The 24281-nt window shown below is 43.9% G+C and overlaps 1 protein-coding gene across 3 annotated transcripts in view; it reads left to right on the forward strand.

Annotated features, from left to right (window-relative positions):
- ULK4 (unc-51 like kinase 4) overlaps window positions 1-24281 on the forward strand; it is a 408326-nt gene that overhangs the window by 152544 nt on the left and 231501 nt on the right. For all 3 annotated transcript variants that reach the window (XM_054019573.1, XM_054019574.1, XM_054019575.1), the window contains exons 28-30: window positions 3181-3232; window positions 3332-3476; window positions 20230-20322. In XM_054019573.1, coding sequence (XP_053875548.1) covers window positions 3181-3232; window positions 3332-3476; window positions 20230-20322 — 290 coding nt within the window. The remainder of the gene's footprint in view (window positions 1-3180; window positions 3233-3331; window positions 3477-20229; window positions 20323-24281) is intronic.

Genomic DNA, 24281 nt, shown 5'->3' on the forward strand with positions numbered 1-24281 from the left:
AGAGCAGCACAAACTGCAGAAGGAGTTAGCTGCCCTGAGTATGTACCTGTCCAACCCCCGGGCACATACTAAGGACAGCTAGCCCGCTCGCAGTGCTGCAGCTACATTCTATTTTTAGTATAGTAGCTCAGTGAAAGCTAGCATGAGTATGTCTCTTCAAGCTGGGAATCCTGGTTTGAAGTGTAGACGTACCCATAATGTTGCTAATCAACAGAGTCTTAAGTCAACTAATATTTTTTGAACACTGAATTTTTTAGGTGTAATTCTGTAGCTTTGTATACAGAGTATATCAAAAAAGAACATTCCTTTTTAAACAAAAAGAAAAATCTTCTTACCTACCTATTGGCCTTGTACTTCTTATATGGGACTAATCTACATGGGAATAGATACTCCCTGAAATTGCTTAATTTCTATTTGATTCTTGCATATCAGGGAGTTGTTTCCCTATATGTCCACAGAATAGGCCAGGGATCCTGCCTCTCCCTAAACCTCACAATGAGCCACCAGAGACCCTGCTATCAAGCTACCACTGACCCTCTGGCTTCTGCAGGGGTCACTCTGTCAGGAGCAGTCCTGACCTCAGCTGCCCAAGTACCTGTCCATCCCTTGACTCTTTCAGAGGCTTGCACAGCATAGGAAGGAAGCAGTATATCTTATTACATGTTCTGTCTGCAAGTTTTGTAAAGGAGGAAGAGGGGATAAGGCATCAGTTTTGTTCCCTGCAAAGCTTTGGAACTGGAACACCAACAAGCCCCCGCACAGGGGGAAAAGGAGCATGCCATTGTGGCAGCACACCTCTATTTCTGCACCCTTCCCCACTACATGTGCATAGACTCCCTTTCCTCATACGTATGTGGAAAAGAGTAGATGAGCTCTTAGGAAGCAAAGCTGTCTGTCCCCTTCATGTTCCACAATATTAACAGTGGGCTTTCCCCTCTCTACTATATGATGGAAGACTGACTAACCTTTTCTCCTGCCTGAGGTGTAGGAATCCAGTCTTGTCTATTGCATATAAGTTCTTATAATGTCTTCATTATTGTAGTATCTGGGCACCAGTAGCATATTACAAGGTGTGTTCGTTATCTGTCATATATGATTTGTTCTTCCTCTCATTCTCACCCTATCGGGGATTTGTGCATGCAGTGTAGTGTTTTCTTTTGGTCGGTATTTTTTGTTGGTGATGGTGGGAAAGTGGTGAGGTTTCTGATAGTGTGTAATTCCTGGAGGAGTTCATTCCACGCTCTTGAACTGGCCCCCAAGAAAGCTCTGTCTCTGGCACAGATGAACTTTACACTTATAGTTGAAAGTTCTGTTGTGACTGAGGGGGAAAGTTGTCAACCGTGAGCTTCATCCTAGATCCTTAGGCTTTTTTTTTTTAGATACGCTGCACCCAGGCAATAGAGCACCATGAAGATAAGGACCAAGACATTGAATTTGATTGAATATTCTATGGGAAGCCAGGCTACAGAGTAGAGGAGACAGGTTTGGTACACTCACAGTAGCCTGTGTTGTTGAGGAGACACATAACATTCTATAGTAGATGGAGTTTCCTAATGGCTGATGTGTATTGCATGGGTGTAGTCCAGACAGGAGGTGGTGAAAACATGTATACAACTGAGACCAGGTCATTGTCTGCCATAATATGATGGTGTTTCCTAGCCAGCCAGAGATGATAGCAGCATCTGTGAGTAATGCTTTCTATGTGAGAAGTAGCATCAGCAAGGAATCCAGGAGCATTCCTAAACTAGGATCTGAATTGACCAAATGAGATATATTGTCTCACCTAAAAGCAGCTGTGTTAAGTGGCAGAAGAAGTGATCCCATACATTCTTACCCATTTCACAGGTCTGTTTTGAGACTTGCTTAGTTAGCATTTGTAAAGGAATTTAAAGTCCTCCATTGAAAGGAGCTATTGGAGTGCTAAGTCATTTATTACTTATTCTATTATATATGTATGATAAGGGCTATGAAAGATTTCATAATGATGAAGTATTGAAAAATGCACCTTATACATCAAGAAGACTTGATTGAGTACTTTATGAAATTAAATGATTCTTCTCCAAACAAAAAATTGTTAACCATTGTAATGTGTCATTTTTGTAACATTCAAATAAATTCAGTGGAACTAAACTGATTTATACTAACTAAGAAGCTAGCCACAAATATATATATTTTAAAACATCATATCTTACATTCTGTTCAGAGCAATCGAGAAGCCCATCTTGTGGTAGCATGGTCAAATCATTTGTTTCCACTAGATTTTTTTTGTGGTGGTGTTATCCTGAAAGTTCTTCATTATTTGATTTGTGTAGTTTACTGAAATGATGATTAACTAGTAATATTAACTTCTCAGTTTTAGGATCTGTGACCTGCCCTGGATGCTCAAAATCAGTTTACTGTATTGTATTGCTTCTGATGATTTTCATCTCTGCTCCTGTTGTTTTCCATTCCCAATAACTTTTTTTGTGTGTGTGCTTCTTAGAAGGCTGAATTTGCATAAAATTGAGGTTGAAAATAAGCTGTCATTCCACTAAAGAGGGGACTTGATATATCAGACTGGAATATATTGCTCAGTGACTCTCGGGAATATAGAAACATTTTATTGGAGCATATTTTTTTCAAAATTCAAGACTTCAGTCTCTAAATCTGAATCTTAATGGGAACCTATGGATGACTGTATTGGAAAGAACCAATGGTTTATCTAGTTGAAATATCCTCTCTCTGAAATTGATGATGAATGCGTCAGTGTGGAGGGTGTGAAACTTCCACAATGTACCTTAACTATCATTGGAGGAAATTTCTTCTTAATCCCATCTGATTAGTTTATGGACTGGAGCATGGGGATTAATACACTTAGATATTAAAGAAGCTAAAATAAAATTACCAACATCAGCACCAAATACTGCTTTTTAAACTAAAAAGAATTCTCAGTAAATTGTGCCAACATAGATACTGCTGTTTTTGATATACAGATGTTATCATCTATGACTTTATAGTGATTTACTAGAGCAAAGTGAACTTGGTGGCCTAATAAGTGTGATTATGGATGGATTTCCATGATTGTTCATCCCTTTGATTAAAGAGTCTAGCAATGGAATAAAAAGATTGTGTATATATATCTGAGTTCTATTTTTTCTTTCTGAATGATCTAAACCAGATCTTTTTAATGCTCTGTTTTAGGTTGTGGACTATATCCTCCCACCCTTAGTTTCTTTGGTCCGTAGTCAGAATGGTAAGTACATGGCCACATCAACTAAAATTTCCATGAATTCCACATTTTGTTTTAATTAGACTTCAGTGTGGTCACGTTCTTGGCACATTTATTTTCAAGTGGAATGGAGACTCTTCAGCTTGCGGTTGCTTTCAGAAACCACATCACTGCTTGTGAGCCACGAGGTCATGGCTGAGGAGAAAGAGGAGAGCCTTGACTCAAACAACAAGCTTCTGTGTCTCATTAGAGATTCATTGCTGCCTCAGTAAGTACAGTACAGCTGCTCTAATGGGGAATAATTTGATATACAATCCATTTTGACTGTATATTTGTTTTAAATACCTTTTTGATTTAAACAAAACTAAAATAGTAGTAAATAATGATACATTGGTGTCAGATTTTTCTGCCAGATGTGTGCCTGCAAAATCCATTCAGTACTTGTGATGGGATCCCCAGGGTACAACCAGAAATGTGGGACTGCTGTATCCCTTAAACTCTCCAGCCTGGCCTGTCTCTTTCAGTGCAATGCCAGTGACAAACAGCAAACCTTTCCAGGGGCTGTGATCACTCAGCCATCAGCATGTGGAGATTCACACCCAGCTAAATTGTAGGAATGCTCTCTCAGCCACTCATGAATCATAACGAGAGAGGCACCAGCTAATCACCCCAGTCTTGCCCCCAGGGCCAGCTCCAGCATTTCTGCCGCCCCAAGCAAAAAAAAAAAAAAAAGCCGCGATTGGTGGCGGCGGCAATTTAGCGGCAGGTCCTTCGCTCCCAGAGGGAGTGAGGGACCTGCTGCCCCCGAATTGCCGCAGGTGCCACCCCTCTCCCTTGGCCGCCCCAAGCACCTGCTTGTTAAGCTGGTGCCTGGAGCCAGCCCTGCTTGCCCCCACCCAGACGTATACCATCTCATACTGCTCAAGACTCCCTTAGACAATATAAACTCCTTAATTAGTTCGCCACTCCAACAAAGGGTTGTGGATGTGCAACAGCCCTTGTCAATCTGAGCTGAGATTCCCCAAGCACTTCAACCAACCCCACACTGTTTTAGGTAAAATATAAAACAGCTTTATTAACTACAGAAAGCTAGATTTTAAGTAGCAGGCATAGAGAGAAAAATTGATTACACAAGAAATTAAAATAAAATTTCAGTCTAAATTCTAACTTTAGCAGACTAAGCAAGATTTGAATCAAACAGCTTTGCTCATGCTAATAGATGTGACAGGCATCTCATAGTCCTTAATACACAGGCTGTATTCCTTTTCAGTCTAGGACCCATCTCCCCAATTCAGAGTCTTTATCTTGCAGGTGTGGAGATGGGGGAGGAGAGAGCCCAAGTGATGATGTCACTGTCCCTCTTTTATACTTCCTTCCAGCAACTAGAAAGATCCTTGTGACGTGAGAGTTAGGCAACCCTCACTGCATACATGCCCTCTCCACGGAGTCTCTGGGTTAGCAGATTCTTCTTGATGGGCCATCAGTGCCTGTCTGGCCAGTGATAGTTGCCTCAACCTCACAAGATATTTCATTAACATATATAGCAATACTTCATAACTGTACATAAAATGCTACTGCACATAATCCAATAGGATATTAATGCTCAGCAAATCAAGACTTTTTAAACGATATCTCACAAGACATACTTTGTACTAAAACCTATCATAGTCATATCACAGTGGTGAATATGGGGGTTCCAGGGTACAGAGTGTCACAATGACACAAATAGAACATTTGTGGGACGCCCAAGTTGTATCTCAGTGATACTGTCTCCATGGTTTCTCTTAGAACAAGACGAGAATTTCCCTCAGCTCTTAGGCTGTGATTTAAACAAATCCATGTTTGCCCAGCTAATGAGTTAAGAACTGTTCTTCTTTGAGTAGATGCAGCCATGTATTTCATGTAGGCATGGGTCCAGTGTACCAAAGCCGTAGAACTTTGTCCAGAAGTACCCACTGAGTGGCACTCATACCCTGCTGTCCTAGCCCCCCTCTGGCTTTGTAAGGGTGGCGTTGCCCCAATCCCCCTCAAGTTCTTTCTCACCTCCTGCAGCTAGAGTCAGAGCTCAGTGAGGTGTGTTCACCTCGCATTTTCAGTCTTGGTTTTCTGAGGTTTTTCTTGTTTTATTCTATATAATAGTTAGTGGTACTTTAGGTTTAGTTTGGTGTTAGTTTGAGTAGTTGTCTGCCCTGTCTGATGCCCTCATCAGGGTTCAAGCATTGTCTGTTGCGTGGCGGGGCTATCCCCAATAGCGATCCTCACATGAGGTGCTTGCTGTGTCTCTGTGAGGGACACATAAAGGAATAGTGCTCCATCTGTAAGTCATTCAACAAGAGAACTTGGGTGATGAGAGACTTACAGCTGCAGCACCTTCTGGAGCAGGCTGTGAGGCAAGAAAGAGGTCCCATAAGACTAAAGGGGACCATGCCCTGTAGGGTTGCCAATTTTGGTTGAATGTATTCCTGGAGATTTCATCACATGACATAATCTTTAATTCCTGGAGACTCCAGGCCAGTCCTGGAAAGTTAGCAACCCTAGAGCCATGGCTTGGGGAAACTCTTCATCACCTTTCAAGAGGAGTGCTGACCGGCACTATACTCCTTTCAGCACATGGGATGGAGCAGGTCCATCCAATCACTCCCTAGTAGTGCGCCGAGATCAGCAAGAGCTCATACTGTTGACTCCGGGTCTAGTCATGGGGCACCCGTTGAATCTGGTACTGATGATGCAAGCACCAGTGCCGACTGTCTCCATGCTGTTGGCATATCAGGTGCCTTCAGACCTGATTTGCCTCTGTCTGACTCTCCACTAGTTCGGGAGTCTTCCGGTACCATTGTGTCTACTGCTTCATCTTCCGTTGTTCTCTTGGCACCTTCTGGCTGTGTTGCGGAGCTGCCGAGTTTCTTTGCACTGCAGTTCGCACTGTCCACATCTCAGGCTGTGGAATTGAGGCTGATGATGTGCCCAGCACTGAAGGCACCCTTGATGTGGATGTGCCCCTCTGCACTGTCATTGCCCTGGCAGCAGATCTTGTTGTCAAACTCGGTACCATCCTTGGCCTCTGTGCAGGTGCCTTCTCTGGTACTGTGTGGGAGCCTGACTTCCTCAGTACCGCTGGTGCTGATTCCCTATCCTTTTTCACCACTGATATCACGCCACATGTTGTGCTTCAGATTGGTCAGATCATTTGTTCACCCTATTGGGGCTGACTTCCCTGTTGTCACCGGAGAATCTCTGAGACCCCCTCGAGATCCTGGTTAGGGTCATCCTCCCCTCTGTCATCACCCAATATGGTGATCTATGATCTCTGATGCCTGAGTACTGAGATTGGCATCATTCCTGCAGTCGGGACAAGGGGTCTTGAGCCGGTGCCTACTGACCACCAATGCCATATCCTTTTGCCCAGTGTCCTCCTTATGACAACACTCAGTTTTCGAGGTCTTCTCTTCGACCTGCTCCCGAGTGAGATCACCAGTCCCATTAGTGGCTCTCATTCCCAAACCACCACAGCTACAAGCGACTGCTGAGCCTTTTCCCTCTGGGCCTCCAGGGTTAGCCAGAAGAACAGCCATACTGGGTCAGACCAATTGTCCATCTAGTCCAGTATCCGGTCTTCCAACAGTGGCCAATTCCAGATATTTTAGAGGGCAATCATCAAGTGATCCATTGCCTGCTATCCACTCCCAGGTTCTGGCAAACAGTCTAGGGACACTCAGAGCGTGGGGTTGCATCCCTGACCATCGTTGCTAATAGCCATTGATAGACCTATTGTCCATGAACTTATCTAGTTATTTTTTGAATCCCATTATAGTTTTGATCTTCACAACACCCCCTGGCCATGAGTTCCACAGGTTGACTGTGCATTGTGTGAAGAAGTACTTCTACATCAAGTGGTGTCCCTGTGGGTGCTCCACTCTAGGTGTCGGTGCATCCCTGCGCCGGAGATCAGAGATTTCTCGCAGCAGTACTCGGCCCAGGGAAGGGCGTGCACAGGAGTCCTCTTGAGCAGCCGTTGGCACCTGCTGTAGCACGCGCTCCGCCGTCCATCCCCATAGTTCCTTCTCATCCATCCTCGGCTGCAGACGGAGCTCCGCGACAGTGCTCTTTGATGCTTTCTGAAAAAAAAAAGTTACAAGTTACATAGGAACTTCTTTTTAGTCTATACTTAGTTACATTGTTTAGTTAGTCTATACATAGTTACATAGTTTCCTTAGTTCGCAAACAGACAACGTCCTCCATACCATGAAGGCCTCCCGTGCAACGCTGCATACACTAGGCATACATCCACTGCCTGACAAATGCCCTCGCTTTACACCATACCAGGGGTCACCAGACACCTCGTTTAACCATCAACAACCCCGATACTTCACTCAGAACAGACCCAAACAACGGGCTCAGAGACGACAAGCTCCACAGAACCAGGCCTCGTCCCCTGTCCATCTACATTTAAGCCACAATTTTGAAGTCTTGGTCAATGGTATGCATGACCGCCCCACACCTCTAGCGCCAACAGATACCCCATCCCACAATTTTGGTCACCACTTACGCCCATTTTACCATGTCTGGGCTGCGATAACCACAGATCAATGGGTTTTGGAGATCATACAATCTGGCTACACCATTCCTTTCACAGACATTCCCCCTACTCTCCCCCCTTCCCTGTCCCTCTTCAGGGACCCCTCTCACAAGCACCTTCTGTAACAGGAAGTAGACCACCTCCTACTTCTGGGTGCTGTAGACCCAGTACCACATCAATACCAAGGGAGGGGTTTTTATTCCAAATATTTCCTGACAGAGACGAAAGGAGGGGGATGGAGACCAATCTTAGATCTCCGAAAACTCAACAGGTTCGTACACAACCACAGGTTCAAAATGGTCACTCTGGCCACAATAATCCCAGCGCTAGATGCGGAGGACTGGTTTGCAGCCCTCGACCTCCAAGACGCATACTTCCATATTATACTACATCCTGCCCACAGACGGTTCCCAAGGTTCACAGTAGGACCCAATCACTACCAAACAGGGTCCTTCCCTTCAGACTGTCCACTGCTCCCTGCATATTCTCAAAAACACTCGCGGTAGCAGCAGCACATTTATGACACAATGGAATCATAATCTTCCCCTATTTGGATGATTGCCTTCTCAAGGGTGCCAACCAACAAGAAACTGCGGGCATGCTGAAGACCACAATAGACCTGTTTCACCAACTAGGTCTACAGGTAAACGAAAAGAAATCCACACTGGAATCAACCCAGCGATTGCAGTTTATCAGAGCCAACCTAGACTCCATATAAGCCATGGCAATATTGCCAAACCACAGATTTACTACATTGACCAATCTTATTTCCACAGTGACCTTCAGCCCACAAACTTCAGTGAGGACATGCCTTCAGATTTTGGGACATATGGCAGCTACGACTTTTGTAGTAAAGTATGCTAGACTCCATATGTGCTGTCTGCCACACTGGTTGAGCACGGTCTATGCACCCAGAAAACACTCTCTCAACAGATGTATGACACTACCACCAAGGATTATCCTCTCTCTACAATGGTGGACACAGCCAGGGAATGTATGTTCCAGGATTCCCTTTCAACAAGACCCCCCCATCAGTGACTATTACAACAGATGCCTCCCTGATAGGTTGGGGCGCCCACTTGGGTCACCACAATGTACAAGGCAAGTGGTCTGCGACAGAAACCTGACTATGTATCAATCTCCAGGAACTCCTCATGCTACACAATGCATGCCGACACTTCCTCCCACTCATATGAGAAACCTCAATCTCTATTCTCACCGACAATGTGGTGTGCATGTTTTACATCAATCGCAAAGGAGGAGCCAGGTCGCATTTGCTATGCGTAGAAGCCATGAATTTACGGAACTTCTGCATCCGCAACAATATAAACATCACATCATCATACTTACCAGGGTGCCAAAACACTACAGCCGACAACCTCAGGAGGCACTTCTCACAGGAACACGACTGGGAAATCAACGACCGTGTTCTCGACACAATATTCCAAAAATGGGGTCACCCAGTAATTGACCTTTTCGCCTCAGCAACAAATCACAAATGTCCACTATTTTGCTTCAGGGCAGGCCTGGCACCAGGATCATTAGGGGATGCCTTCCTCTTCCCTTGGAACGTGTCACTCATGTACATCTTCCCGCCGATACCATTGATCCCACGGATCATCCGCAAGATACAACTCGGCAGAGCATACATCGTTCTTATTGTCCCCACATGGCCCAGACAGACTTGGTTTCCGTACCTCTCATGTCTAGCAGTCTGTGCCCCACAACCGCTTCCTTTCCGGATGGACCTCCTTTTCCAGAACAAGGGCCTGACGCTCCATCCAGATCCAGCAAAACTCCATCTCAAAGCGTGGCTCCTCTCTGGTTCAAACATGGGGAATTGAACTGTTCGGAGAAAGTAAAACAGGTATTACTAAATAGCCGTTCCCTCACCACTAGAAATACTTACCGCCACAAGTGGAGAAGATTCTCCCTTTGGGGACAGCAAAAACAGCTGGACGCGACCACGGCGCCTCTATCTATGATCCTAGACTACCTACTAGAACGGAAGGAAACGGGGTTAGCCATAAGCTCTATTAAAGTACACCTCGCTGCCATTACGGCCCTCCACGAACAGATAGAAGGGGCTCCAATATTGTTCACCTGATTACATTGCGCTTTCTAGCAGGTATACAGAACATGTACCTAGAAGTACGCCAACCTGCACCACCATGGGATCTCAATCTTGTGCTCAAATGTCTCCCAGGACCACCCTTCGGGCCTCTAGCAACCTGCTCACTCCTTCATATGTCAATGAAGGTCACATTCCTAGTGGCAATCACGTCTGCCAGACATGTCAGCGAAATAGGAGCATTGATGGCAGTACCAGGGCCGGCTTTAGTAAGAGGGGGCCCGATTCCTGGGGGCGTGGCTTGCCGCAAGCTCCGCCCCCAGGAATCGGGCCCCGCTCCGGCCGAAGCTCCAGCCGGGATCGTGGGGCTTGGGTCTGGCCCGGAGCCGCTGAGCCGGGGGGCCGGGCCCGAGCCGGGCCGGAGCCGAGCCGCGGGGGCCAGGCTGGAGTTGAGCCGGGGGGCCGGAGCCGAGCCGAGCCGTGAGGGCCGGGACGGAGCCGAGCTGGGGGGCCGGACACGGGGCCTGGGCCGAGCCGAGCAGGCCGGTCCGGCGCCCCGGGGCCGGAGCTGCTGGGGCCGGAGGTGCTCAGACGGGGCTGGACTGGGCCGCGCCGCGCCTCCCCGGAGCCCTTCTCACACCCCCCACCACCCCAGCTTACCTGGTGCTGCCTGCCCGCCCCTGCTTCTTTTCAGACTTCCTGCGAACCTCTGATTCGCGGGAAGCAGGGGCGGGGGAGGAGCAGGGGGCGGAGCATTCAGGGGAGGGGAGGAGGGGGAAGTGAGCTGGGGGCGGGGTGGAGAGCTGCGGCGCGGGGCCCTCTTGGCGCGGGGCCCAATTCAGCCAAATCGGCTGAATCGGCCTAAAGCCGGCCCTGGGCAGAACCATTGTACACTGTATTTACCAAAGACAAAATCACGTTATGTCCTCACCCAAAATTCTTGCCCAAAGTGGCTACAAATTTTCATATTAACCAAACCATACGCTTACCTGCCTTCTATCCCAAGCCACATAACTCTCGAAAACCAACGTTGCACCTGCTGGATGTCAGACGGGCTGTAGCCTTCTACTTGGACAGAACTAAACCATTTCGCAAGTCACCAAGACTATTGGTGTCTGCAGCAGAGCGCTCCAAGGGCTCTACAATATCGACCCAGAGACTCTCCAAATGGGTCTCTACCTGTATTCATACTTGCTACCACCTGCATCACAAAGACCCCCCCGTGGGCATCAGATCCCACTCAACACGAGCCATGGCGACGTTGATTGCGTTCTTGAACAACGTCCCCTTAATAGATATTTGTAGAGCTGCAACCTGGACATCAGAGCACACTTTTGCAAAGCATTACGCTATCATCCAAGGCCTTGTCTCAGACGCTATCTTTGGCCTTACAGTGCTCTCATCACACACTTATACATAACGCCAAACCCCTACCATCCCTGGTGGGGTACTGCTGTACAAGCACCTACAGTGGAACACCCACAGGGACACCACTCGATTAAGAAGAGGAAGAGGTAGTAGTAACTCACCTTGCGCAGTAACGATGGTTCTTCAAGATGTGTGTCACTGTGGGTGCTCCAGTACCCACCCTCCTCTCCTCTACTTCGGAGTTCACACAGCTGAGCTCTGCGGTAGAGAAGGAACGGAGGGGATGGTCGGGGGAACGCACACTACAGCAGGTGCCAACGGCTGCACGAGACGACTCTGTGAGTGCCCTTTCGCTGGCCGAGTACTGCTGCGAGAAAGCTCCGATCTCCAGCACAGGGACGCACCGACACCTAGAGTCGAGCACCCAAAGGGGGACACATCTTGAAGAACCATCGTTACTGCACAAGGTGAGTAACTTCTTCCTTTTGTTTGTTTTTAAACCTCCTGCCTATTAATTTCATTGGGTGACCCCTAGTTTTTGTGTTATGAGAAGGAGTAAATAATATTTCCTTATTCACCTTCTCCACACCAGTCAAGATTTTATAGACTGCTATCATATCCCCTCATAGTCGTCTATTTTCCAAGCTGAAAAGTCCCAGTCTTTTTAATCTTTCTTCATACGGAAGCTGTTCCATACCCTGATCATTTTTGTTGCCCTTCTCTGTACCTTTTCCAATTCTAATATATCTTTTTTGAGGTAGGGCGACCAGATCTGCATGAATATTCAAGATGTGGGTATACCATGGATTTATATAAATGCATGATATTTTCTGCCTTCCTATCTATCCCTCTCCTAATGGTTCCTAACATTGTTAGCTTTTTTGACTGCTGCTGCACATTGAGTGGAACTTTTCAGAGAATTATCCACAATGATTCCAAGATCTTTCTTGAGTGGAAACAGCTAATTTAGACCCCATTGTTTTGTATGTATAATTGGGATTATGTTTTCCAATGTGCATTACTTTGCATTTATCTGTCATTTTGTTGCCCAGTCGCCCAGTTTTGTGAAATCCCTTTGTAACTCTTTGCAATTTGCTTTGGACTTAACTATCTTGAGTAATTTTGTCTCATCTGCAAATTTTGCCACCTCATTGTTTACCCCTTGTTCCAGATCATTTATGAATATGTTGAACAGTACAGAACCCTGGGGGACACCACTATTTATGTCTCTCCATTCTGTAAACTGACCATTTATTCCTACCCTTTGTTTCCTATCTTTTAACCAGTTACTCATCCATAACAGGACCTTCTGTCTTATCCCATGACTGCTTACTTTGCTTACGAGCCTTTGGTAAGGGACCTTGTCAAAGGCTTTCTGAAAATCTAAGTACACTATATCGACCGGATCACCCTTGTCCACATCTTTGTTGTTTCCCCTCAAAGAATTCTGATAGATTGGTGGGCATGATTTCCCTTTACAAAAGCCATGTTGACTCTTTCCCAACAAATTGTGTTCATCAATGTGTATAATTCTGTTCTTTACTATACTTTCAGCTAATTTGCCTGGTACTGAAGTTAAGCTTACCGGCCTGTAATTGCCTGGATTACCTCTTTTAAAAATTGGCATCACATTAGCTATCTGCCAATCACCAGGTGCAGAAGCTGATTTAAATGATAAGCTATATGCCACGCTTAGTAGTTCCACAATTTCATATTTGAGTTCCTTCATAACTCTTGGGTGAATAAATACCATCTGGTTCTGGTGACTTATTACTGTTTAATTAATCAATTTGTTCCAAAACCACCTCTGTTGACACCTCAATCTGGGACAGTTCCTCAGACTTGTAACCTAAAAAGAATGGCTCAGGTGTGACTAACCAGATCCCATGGTGCAAGACCAGGACCTGTTGTTGGCACAGCAAACCGCCTCTTCATCCTCTCTGGATGACTGATCTGTGCCAGGCTCCTCCTCCTCCTCCCTGGATGCCTGAGCACTTTAAGACATATAAGGACCTTAGGCTACCTTAGGTATCCAGGTGGAATTTCTGCAGGACAATATGCATAAGCTGCTGGATGTTCTCCAACCATCAGCTCCAGGGAGAGTAGTCCTGGTTAAATGAGGTTCTGTTGGAGTCTGCAGAGGCCCTCTGGAATACTCCTGCTTTGTTGTCTCTTACAGCGAAGTGTTCAGAGAAGTGGTACTCTGTTTCCATGCAGGGTTTCTACTCCCACCCGGCCCCTAACTCTCTTGTGATAACTGCAGCAAATGACAGGGCATGACATAAATCTACACCTATGGACAAAGAGTCCAAAAGAATGGACTAAATGGGGAGGAAGATTTATATTTCCTCTTCCCTGCAGATGTGCTTTGCAACCCAGCAGATGTTGCTCTCCAAATACGGCTTTGTTAATTGGGTGGCCATGTCGGAGTTTGCAGACAAGTTGCTAAAAACCTTAAAGAGTTTAAAGCATTCATTGGAGAAGGCCTTATGGTAACCAAGATTTCTTTACAGTCAGCTCTGGACCTGGCAGATACCTCAGCTAGAACTATGGCATTGGCTGTGACCATGAGGAGGTACCTGATAGATGCAGAATTCAGGCATTGTACCTGAGGTGCAGCAGACCATTGAGGACTTAACTTTTGGTAGTTGGGTTTTGTTTTTGGAAAAGCGCAATGAGACCCTGCACTCTTTTAAGGATTCCCAAACTACTTTGCATTCCTTGGGAACTTATATGCCAGCTGAACAGCGATACCACTATAGGCGTTTCTTTGGGCAGTCCTCCTTTCCAGTAAGGCAGTGGGACTACCCCAGGAAAGGGCATAGATCCCAGAGGCAAAGGCCCGCTGGTTCCAGATTTAGCCATCCAGCTCATCCTCCTGCAGCATCCAGCAAGCACTGTTTTGACTTTTGTGTCCAGGACAGTGATCCAGTGGTTACCAATGCTTTTCACCTGCGCTAGGAATCAGCACTCCTGTGTGCTTTTCCTCCAACTCTGATCATCCCACAGGTCATTCTCTAGCTGAAATTGTATCATGTCAGGCTTATTCTCATTCCTCCAGCATGGCCTAGATCATGGTGGTTCTCTGACCTCCTTGCGTTATCAGTCCAGCCTCCCATATCTCTTCCTCTTCATCCCGGCTTCCTGACTCAGTATCACAGCCAGATTTCACATCCAGCACTCATCTCCCTGCATCTCACGGCGTGGATACTGGATGGTTAGATGAGGAGGGGAATGATGTTCAGAGGTGGTCCAGCAAATCTTGCTTAATAATATAAAGCCCTCCACCAGAGCAGCCTATTTGGCCAAACAGAAGTGGTTCTCGATGTGGTTGTTAGCCTGGGGAGTTCAACCAAAAATGGTTTGTATCCAAGACAACTCGGAGTACCTTTTACACCGTCAGATATCTGATTTTTCACATAATTAGTTGAGAGTGCACTTGGTGGCAATTTTGGCATTTCACCTACTCATCCATGGTAAATCAGTATTTTCGAGCTCCATGGTAATGAGATTCTTGAAAGGAGTCATTCAGCTCCATTTCAGTCTCAAGAACTGAGAGCCTCACTATCCAGTTGTATGGACAGGGGGATTTAATAGTTTAATTTGTGCTGACTTTATTTTTAAAGGGGACTCTGGCTGGCCTACTTTGTGTGTGCAATTGAAGTTTGCCCACATTCAACTGATTCAAGTGAGAGATTCTCCCAAGTGTTAGAATTTTGCTCTATATATCTGAAATGCAAAAGGGCAGCTTTAGAGAAATACAGTATTGGCAAAGAACAGTCATCATTTTCTTCTCATGTGCTGTATACATGAATGGCACCCTCTACTTGAGTCTAAGAATGGTAATTTTAGGTTAGAAATGTTAGTGCAGTGTTTCTCAAACTGGGGTTGCCACTTGTGTAGGGAAAGCCCCTGGCGGGCCGGCTGGTTTGTTTACCTGCCCCGTCCGCAGGTCCGGCCAATCGCGACTCCCCAGGGGCTTTCCCTACACAAGCGGCGGCCCCAGTTTGAGAAACACTGTGTTAGTGTGTTTGTAGATTAGCATGTTATTTTTCCCCATACCTTTCATTGAGTGGAATGTTTTCATTTCTTTTACTGAGAGATTTTATTTTTCCTGGGTATTTGGTAACCAATACAAAACTTTTGGAAATAATACAATAAACAGGGGTGGTTGAAATGGTTTGTATGAAATAAAAACTGACCTACATTTTCCTCAAACTCAGATCACACCAACCCTTTTTCATATATGAAAATGTTTCTTAATCTCTTAAAATACAGAAAATAATATTTCTCATTTACACATTCCTCTGTACTTCTTCGTTTTGGTTGAGATCTCATGTGCTGAAATGTGATTAAGAACATCATGTGGTTGTTCTGGCCAGATTTCCAGCCCAGTTCTCCAAACTAAAATCTTGGATTGTTCAGACAGGGAGGAGGTAAATGTTTAGAATTTTTAGTGGTTAAAGGAACTCCAAAACCTCTGGGTTCCCTTGACACTATTTATATGTGAGAAAGATGGCAATATAGCTCTTTACCAGTTTATAGATTAAATTTACCAAATAATTATATTCATCTCTAAAAACGGAGTTATATTAGTTTGTACGTTTCTTCATGTGATGAAAATATTGGTCATAGATATTCACATTGTAATGGTTTAGGAGCAAAGAGACTTGTTCGCCACATAGAAGGTACAGCACTGGGATATTTGTGATTCATAACCATATATACTTTTCCAGAAAAAGTTCATCATAATTGCCACCAAAAGAATGTTCATTTTAGCAGTTCTGGGTTTTTTCTGTGGTATTTGGGTCAATGAATCACTTGGCTATAGAATTACTTAGTACGCCAAAATATCTTACCCTAAATAGTTCACTTACATTACCTTTGGGGGCAAAAAAATGGAGTTACAAGTAAAAACAAATAACTAAGACTGATTTCATTGAACACATGGGAGATGGAAGTTAAATAAATATAATGGTAATCATTTGTTTTTTAAATAACATAGCTTTTCCGTGGACGTTAACAAGTTACCATGTACCACATTTATAAGCATGTATGCCTAAAATTGGCTTCTGTATCAATATTTATTAATATTGTTATGAATTATCAGTTTGAGACCTAAATCCATGTTTTGTGCAACAAAGTCAGGATTTTGAGAGCTAATTTAGGTGATTATCTTTAGGCTCCCTTGTTTAAAAATGTAGTACCAGCAGTCCTTGCCATGACTATAAACATGCATGAGCAGTCTCACTGAGATCAGTAGGACTACTCGCATGTGTAAGTTTTTGCAGCATTGGGGCCTATGTCACTAGTGAATTAAGATTTTTTTTCTAATGTGAGAGAAAGAGAAGTTCATTAATCATAAATGAGAAAATGTGCTTTATTTCAGGTATTGAAATTTATTAGTTGGTGTGACGGAGCAGGGAGCAGGGCAGATTTGACCTGGGAATGTTGCAGGGGGGGTTGCAGTGGGGATGTGGGACTTCCCTTGAAGGAAGCTACCTGAGCTGTAACCTGAGCCAGGAACGGGGGTGGGGAGAATTAACACCTTCTGCCCGGGAGACTGAACAAAGGAGAGGAGCAGCGGGAGGGGCTTGGAGTTTAGTTTTCAGTTGGGGCTGGGTGGTGCAACGCAGGGAACCCCAAGCTGGGGTCTAAGCTCCCTGAACCTCCCAGAGGGACCTAATTGAGGGGGTCTGGTCGTACCTACACGCTCTGCTTGAGACTGTGTTCCTGTCCTTAAATAAACCTTCTGCTTTACTGGCTGGCTGAGAGTCGCAGTGAATCTCGGGAAGAGGGGTGCAGGGCCCTAACTCCCCCACAATCCGCAACAGTTGGAAATTACAAGCTTTAATTATTACAGATATAAAGCTACCATCAAGTATTAAGTCTTTGTGCTACCATGCAAGACAGTAGGTTCAGTTCCTGGTATTTCCTCCCCAAAATGTCATGGACTTGGAACATAACATGGCTAGCACACTTCGCTTAGAGGCGAGTACCAGTGATGTGTTGCTGACAGCAAGCCCTGCCTTGCTCACATATGTACTGTGTGAAACAGGACTACTTTAACACACATTATGGAACTTTTAGTATATGCCAGCAGGTTTCCCACAGGCCAGTTAGTGTGTGATGCGCTGAATGCTCCCTAGAATTTATACCTCTCTGGTGCAGATTAGTGCACTGTGTACACAAGCCTGTAAGAGTGTGTCTTTCTGTGAAGGGAGTCCCATAGATGCCAAGATAACCAGTGATATTTGCTGGTAGCTTTTTGTTGCATTTTGTCCTACTTCAGAACATTTTTAGAAAACGCTTATGCAGTATGAAAACATTTTGGTGCCAAAAACGTGGTATTCTTACTAATGAAAGGTGCTGTTTTTGACAGGAGTGAGTCAGTCTCTCTCTCTTGTATCTTATTTCATCCCTACTCTTCCCCATTACCGTATGCTATTATTTTACAGCTGTTCTTTTCATTAAAACAAACAAAGAAATAGAAATATTGTTATTCCTCTGGTAAATCAAAGATTATCATATTGTTGGAAGAAGTAGCAGTTTCCTCGTTGATATTCAGCATCTCGTTTCCTCTTTACCAGGCATTCGGTTAGTGGAGATATTGCATGGGTCTTTTCAAAGATTTCTTTCTTGTACCTCTTTACTGCTCTGGACCGTCCATACATGTTTTAACTTTTATCTGCTTGTAAAGTTGATCAGACATTGCATCCAGATTTGCCGTTCTTGCTGTCTGCTATATCTGCGTGTGTGTTATGTACAATCTTCAGTTGTCTTTAAAAATAAATAAATAAATAAAGCAAACTTTGAGGGGAATGAGTTGATGTTAGGTGGTAGGTAACTAATACTCATGTCTCCCTCACTATATGGCATTTTTGAAGTAATAAAAACTGATTGGAGTTGTTGCACATTCAATAGCATTCCTTGGAGGATGAAAGTACACTTCATTCAAAACAAACAGCCCCACGCTTCTCGCCCTGGTGCTTTAAAAGGTTTTAAATTGCAAAAAAATAAACGAAATGAAGAATCTAGGTTTGGTCACATATAATCCCTCGTACGATATTTCTGAGTCTCCCTAGCACTTGTACCTTTTACTATTTTAAGATTCGTTGTGTGAAATGAGTGTTTTGTCATTTTATTGCTGGCCTTTTGAAAAGGTAGATATACACATTACTAAAGGACTCTATTAATACTGCTTTTCTTCCTTTGTATTTTCTTCCCATAAACAGATTAATTTTTGTGAAGCTCTGCTTTTGAAACTTCATATCCAAGTAATGGTCTTATTATACAGTTCCAAAGAGTTAGAGTCCTTTAGAGAGCTGTTCGGGCCTAATTTTAAAGCCTGACCTGAACATGACTAGACACAGTTGACCCAAACGTAGGAGTTTCAAGTTGTTTTCATACCTGACCTGACCCGGACTCTTGTAGGTGGGTCTCGTTGCATTGGGCTGCAAAGTTAGCTGCAGAGGGACAGCAACCAGAGCCAGCAGACCAGCATGGCCAAGGCATTGCAAACAGACCCATGTGCCTCTGTCATTCACAGACCTGCCTTGTTCTCCCACCCCATCCTGCAGCTGCCCCAATGAACCTGGAATTGTCTGCTCCTGCACTCCCATGGGACCACAGCCTTCCTACGGTTGTCAGCTGTCCGGTTTTTTACAGGAACACCTGGTCAAAAAGGGACCGTAGCGGCGCCAGTCAGCACTGCTGACTGGGCTGTTAAGTCTGGTTGGCGCAGGGCTGGCAGGCTCCCTATCCGGCTCCCAGGAAGCAGCCGGCATGTCCCTTTGGCTCCTAGGCGTAGAGGCAGCCACGGGGGCTCTGCGTGCTGCCCTCGCCCTGAGCGCTGGCTCCGTAGCTCCCATTGGCTGGGAATCATGGCCAGTGGGACCTGTTGGGGCAGGGCTTGCGGGCAGGGGCAGCACCCAGAACCCCCTGGCATGCCCCTCCATGTAGGAGCCAGAGGGACATATACTGGCCACTTCCCAGGAACTGCCTGAGGTAAGCACTGCCTGGAGCCTGCACCCCTCAACTCCTCCGATGCCCATGCCCTGCCCCAGTCCTGTGAAAATGAGCAAGTGAGCGGGAATGGGGCCTCGGAGAAGGGGCGGGGCAGGGAGCAGGAGAAGGGTATTTGGTTTTCTGCAATTAGAAAGTTGGCAACCTTAAGCCCCTGGCCTGCAGCCAAGCACCAAGCCCCATTGCTGTGTGCATGTGGGGAAGTCCTTGACCTCCTCCCCTCTGCTGCTGCCTCCTGCCTGGCACAGCTGCAGGGCTCCAGGCACAGGGGAAGGGTAGGTGTGGGCACAGGCCCTGGGACTGTGGGGTGGCTTGGGATTAGTACCCACCTGCTGAGCCCCCCATAATCACCATCTTCGCACATTTCCTGAAAAGTGCAGCAAGGGCACCTTCTGCACAGGGAACCGTGAACTACTCCATGCCAGGCAGGGAGGGTGGAGTGCAAGACAAGGGATACCCAATGCAGGAACCTGACTGGCCACGCCACACCACTCTATTCACAGCTGAGCTGCACCATGTGTGTACGCACACATTTGTGTATTTGTCTGTGTCTTAAGGCGGGAAACAGCTCGTGCGAACAGAGCATTCCCTCCCCCATCAGTGCTGCTGATGCCAGCCACTGTCCCATATAAAGAAAAGAATATCTGCTGTTGCCCCAGCCTTCCCATGCCACCTCCAGGGATGCCCACAACCCCACGTCCACCTCTAGTCCCTTGGGCTTGATCTTAAAGCCTGACCCAAACATGTTAAGTCATTTTCATATCCAACCTGCGCTCAACACTTGTATTCAGGTTTGAGTCAGGTTGCAAGGCCCTGAGGTTTTTGTCTTATTATTGACTTGGAAAACAAAATCATTTTGGATTGGTGATTTTCATAAAACTCCAGTAGCTGATATAATTTAAGCTAGTCACAAAGCATATTAGCTGCATGATACAGAATATCTGACTTTTCACTATAATTACTTTTTATTTTTCATTGCAGATATGAGCACATTCTAATGGCACCTGACCCAGTACCAGTGTATGCCCTGAAACTGTTGGTAGCCCTGACTGAACATAGCCCTGTGCTTGCTAGGTAACACAACTAAACTTTCTCTTTTAATCAGAATTTTTCTCGTTTCATCCTTATTCACTGTTCAATTAGAAATTAAGAATTATATAGATTTAAGTGCAATTCATACTGATGAGATTGTGTTGAGACCCAGATCTTGGCAGTGAAAATAGTTTTCTCATACTTAGAGTATTTTGTTACAGGTAGAATTTTTGTAAGGCATAGTTTTTACCTGAAGTCTTTTTTGTATTACAGTTTTGTATGTGCTTGATTATTTTAATTATCTTTTAGCACAATTAGTTAAATACAAAAAATGGGAATTTAAAAAACATTTCCTGAACTGTCTTTATACTAAACAAATATATATAGATGTATAGAGATATCGATTTCTCTTACTCTGTGCAAATATTACACACTATGCCACCATGTTACGTAGGCTAATAATTCTAAAACTTGATGAAATTTCCTTTCCCTCACTTCTGCTGGTAGGTGAACTTTTCATCTCATTTCTGAGCATTGTTTTCTGAATTCTACCAATAATGTAATGGCAGTAACAAATTAGGTTTTTGTATGATTCCGAACTTTCTAAAACCAAGTTGCTTAAAAATAACACGATATTCCATCAAGCTGTGATTAAAATGGTCAGTCTTGCCAGCCTGATCACAGTGAGAGAAGGCTTTTCCACTCACCCTTTGGTCACCTGAAAGGGCAACACACACACACACTCACTCACTCACTCACTCTCTCACTCTCTCTCTCTCTCTCTCTCTCTCTCTCTCTCTCTCTCTCTCTCTTCCCCCCCCCCCCCCCATCCAGGTAAACTTTTCCCCCCTCTGCCACCAGTTGTAGAGGGAGCCTCCTATAGACAACAACCCCCAAAGTCCCATAGTGAAGAATTGTGGTCAGGACATTCTTGGGTGCTTAATTAATCCATATTTACTGTTGACAAGTGGCCTAATTTTCAGCGGTTCTGAATATTCAGAGCTCCCTTTAAATTTGTTTGGAGCCACAGGTGCTTAATGCCTCTGAAAATCAGACTGCTATGGATTTAGCTATCTAATTTAGGCACCCAAGTTTGAAAATATTGATATGTGGTTTGATTCCCAACTCTGTAATTGTGCTTGAAAATATCTTTTGTGACAATTATTCCTTTCGTGAATCTTTTCCATTGTTCCATACGCTCCATCTAAGATATTACCTTTCATCTGTGAAAGGCAAATTACCACTTTTTAATCTCCTGTTTTTCTTTCCCTCCTCCCTAGCATTTTTTATGAACGTCTATGCACACCCACTTATGCAGACAATACTGTAGCAATACAACTTGGTAGAAAGAGTCCTGCCAATGTAGTTATGTCCAGCTCTGTGCAAGGTTCAACAAGCATAATGTTCTTAAGTGTCCCCTTCCCCCTCTAGCCTGCACCTTAAAACAAAAACAAAAACAAACAAAAAAAAAAAAACCCTAAAATATTTGTTTTTAAAAACATTTGTCTAAGTATCTGGATCTGGAAACCTTTTGTTAGGTACTTTTGTAAGAGATTTTACACAGACAATTTTCAAATGTGCATTTGTAATGGGTAAAAACAACTTTAAAGCAACTGTGGGCACTTGATAATTACAGATATTTAGGCTGTGCTTTTAAAGAAAATCCTGTTGAAATCTGATTGATTACAGACTAAATAGTTAAATGTTTCTGGATGTTAAATAGATTTGCAAATAAGTATAGGACACTTTCAGACCCTGGTCCCAAAAAGTGTGACCAACTCAAGTAGTTTATGGCAATTTGCAACTTGGGCACCATAAAGCACCGTGGAATGTTTGTGTCTTGTCCTTTTATAGAACCCTCTAAACTGCTGCAAACCTCTCTGATTCTAGCTGTTGTATGGTACTGATGCCTTATTAACCTCTAGCTACTACAGTGATTGGTGAACTGAAGATGCCTTTATTGAGACAGCTACCCTTTATCAAGAAACAACTATATGGAAGTGTTTATAATACTTTATCCTGTTTTTTTCCTATATTATGGTAAAAAGTATTGAAATTTTAGAGAAATTTTGTTTATGTAATAGGGACTCACCTGTGGAATGTTCTGCCACAGAGGGAACTAAAATAGGTGCAGTCTTTACATGCCTCCTTTTCTTCAGTTTTTGAACATTGTTTCATTTCTGTGTCAATCAATATGAAATAATCAAATGCTGTTAACAAACCATAAATCCATAAGTCTGCTCTCACCGGGAAGATGAATTTTTAGAAGCTATACACTTGTTTGTAAACAGTTGTTGCAGCAAAATGTCCCATATTAGTAATGGTCCTTGGGTTAGGCTTGTGATAGAATGAACTGTATTTCCTGATGAGGCTGCGAAGGCCAAACGTTCAGGGAAATTAAGAAAAAATAGTTCTAGGAAAATAAACCAGATGTTTGAATGGGGGATAGGTAGATAGAACAGGCAGGAAGTGGATCAGGAAGGAGGAAGAGAGAGATGGAAAAGGAATGGTAATGTGTTGCCATTGTACGTATCTAGGATCTTGGGCCTGAATCTGCGCTTACTTGCATTAAGTTAATAGTTCTACTGAACTCAGTGGAGTTACTAGTATAAAACTGAAGTGAGAATCAGGTAGGTCCTTGGTGCTCACCTCTGTTGTGTGGTTTCTGGAGCAATTATGTTTACGGAGTGATTCCTTGAGTCTCAGTCTTCCTTCTATCATTGACTGAAATGAGCAATAGGAAAAAATTAATTTGTTTTCCTGTTAGTCTTTCTTTAACAGCTCAGATGAAAACACTCCCCTTTATATCTTCTTATCCTTTACAGTCCTACCATGAGCACTGCTGCTACACACTAAATAGATTAAAAATGAACTAGAAAATTGCTTGAGTGGCTTGAGATTTTGAACAATTTGAATACAGTAAATGCAGTACTTAACTGCAATTTTATTGTATAAATCCTATTTATACTACCACAGGATTACAGTTATTGTGCAGATAAATAGTACCATTTTCTATTGTTGAAATAAATCTATTGAGCTTCTAATTCTTTATTACAATTTATAAAATATCACTGTAGCTCAGGCTTTCTTATCAGAGCAATGTTGTAGCTCACCATCATAAACTCTTTTCATTTGAAGATGTGTATGTGTATGTGTACACTTAACAGTGTTTGTGGAGGGTAGATACTTGGATGCTGACTCACCCTTATAATCTGTTTATAGTTGGGTAATAATCTTTTGATCTTGATATTACTGGATGGTGGGTGGGGAGCTTAATCTAGGTGCTACAGTATATCTTTATTAACTGTTCATATTTTTAATTTAGTCTTTTTAATTCAAGTGTATCTAGTGGTAATATTGGAGGGTGGATTCTTAGTTTCCAGGTGCTGATTTGACTTTAGCAATCTTGCTGATTTCCTTCAGTTATTTTCACTACTGGATATCTTTTTTTATTGTTATTTTAATACTTAATGATGAATGCTACTTTCCACTGAGTCTGTCTTATCCAAATTTATATTTCTCCCATAATGCTTCTATCTTCATAGGGTGACACATTTTCTTGTGGCTTGGAAAAAAAGCTCAGTACAATGGTTGTAGATTTGGAATATGTAAATGAATGGGGTTTTTTTCCTCATCTCATTGCCCCCCAAATCTTCCTGAAATGACTCCCCGTATTATTCTGATTCTGAACTAGCAAGATGTCTTTTTTTTTCTTGTTTAGCAAATATGAGTTGTTCTGAAATTGCCTCTATAAATTGAAGTGTAAATTGTGAGCAGGATGAGATATCAGCCCAGACAGCTGTAATGTGAATTTAGTGATTCTGTCCTGTCTTAACTGTGAATAGGGGGGAACTTATTAATACAGCTTATACCAGCTGGCAATCTGCCTTAGTACATTCACAATTGGTTTTGGTATTCTCCAGCTCCTCTCCTTTTTTAATCTCATCATCTTTTTTCTTGTTTTCTCCCCTTGCTCTTCTTGTGTCTTCACCCCTCAGTTT

This window comes from Malaclemys terrapin, chromosome 2 (genome assembly GCF_027887155.1).
Source record: "Malaclemys terrapin pileata isolate rMalTer1 chromosome 2, rMalTer1.hap1, whole genome shotgun sequence".
In the NCBI taxonomy this organism is placed as follows: Eukaryota; Metazoa; Chordata; order Testudines; family Emydidae; genus Malaclemys; species Malaclemys terrapin.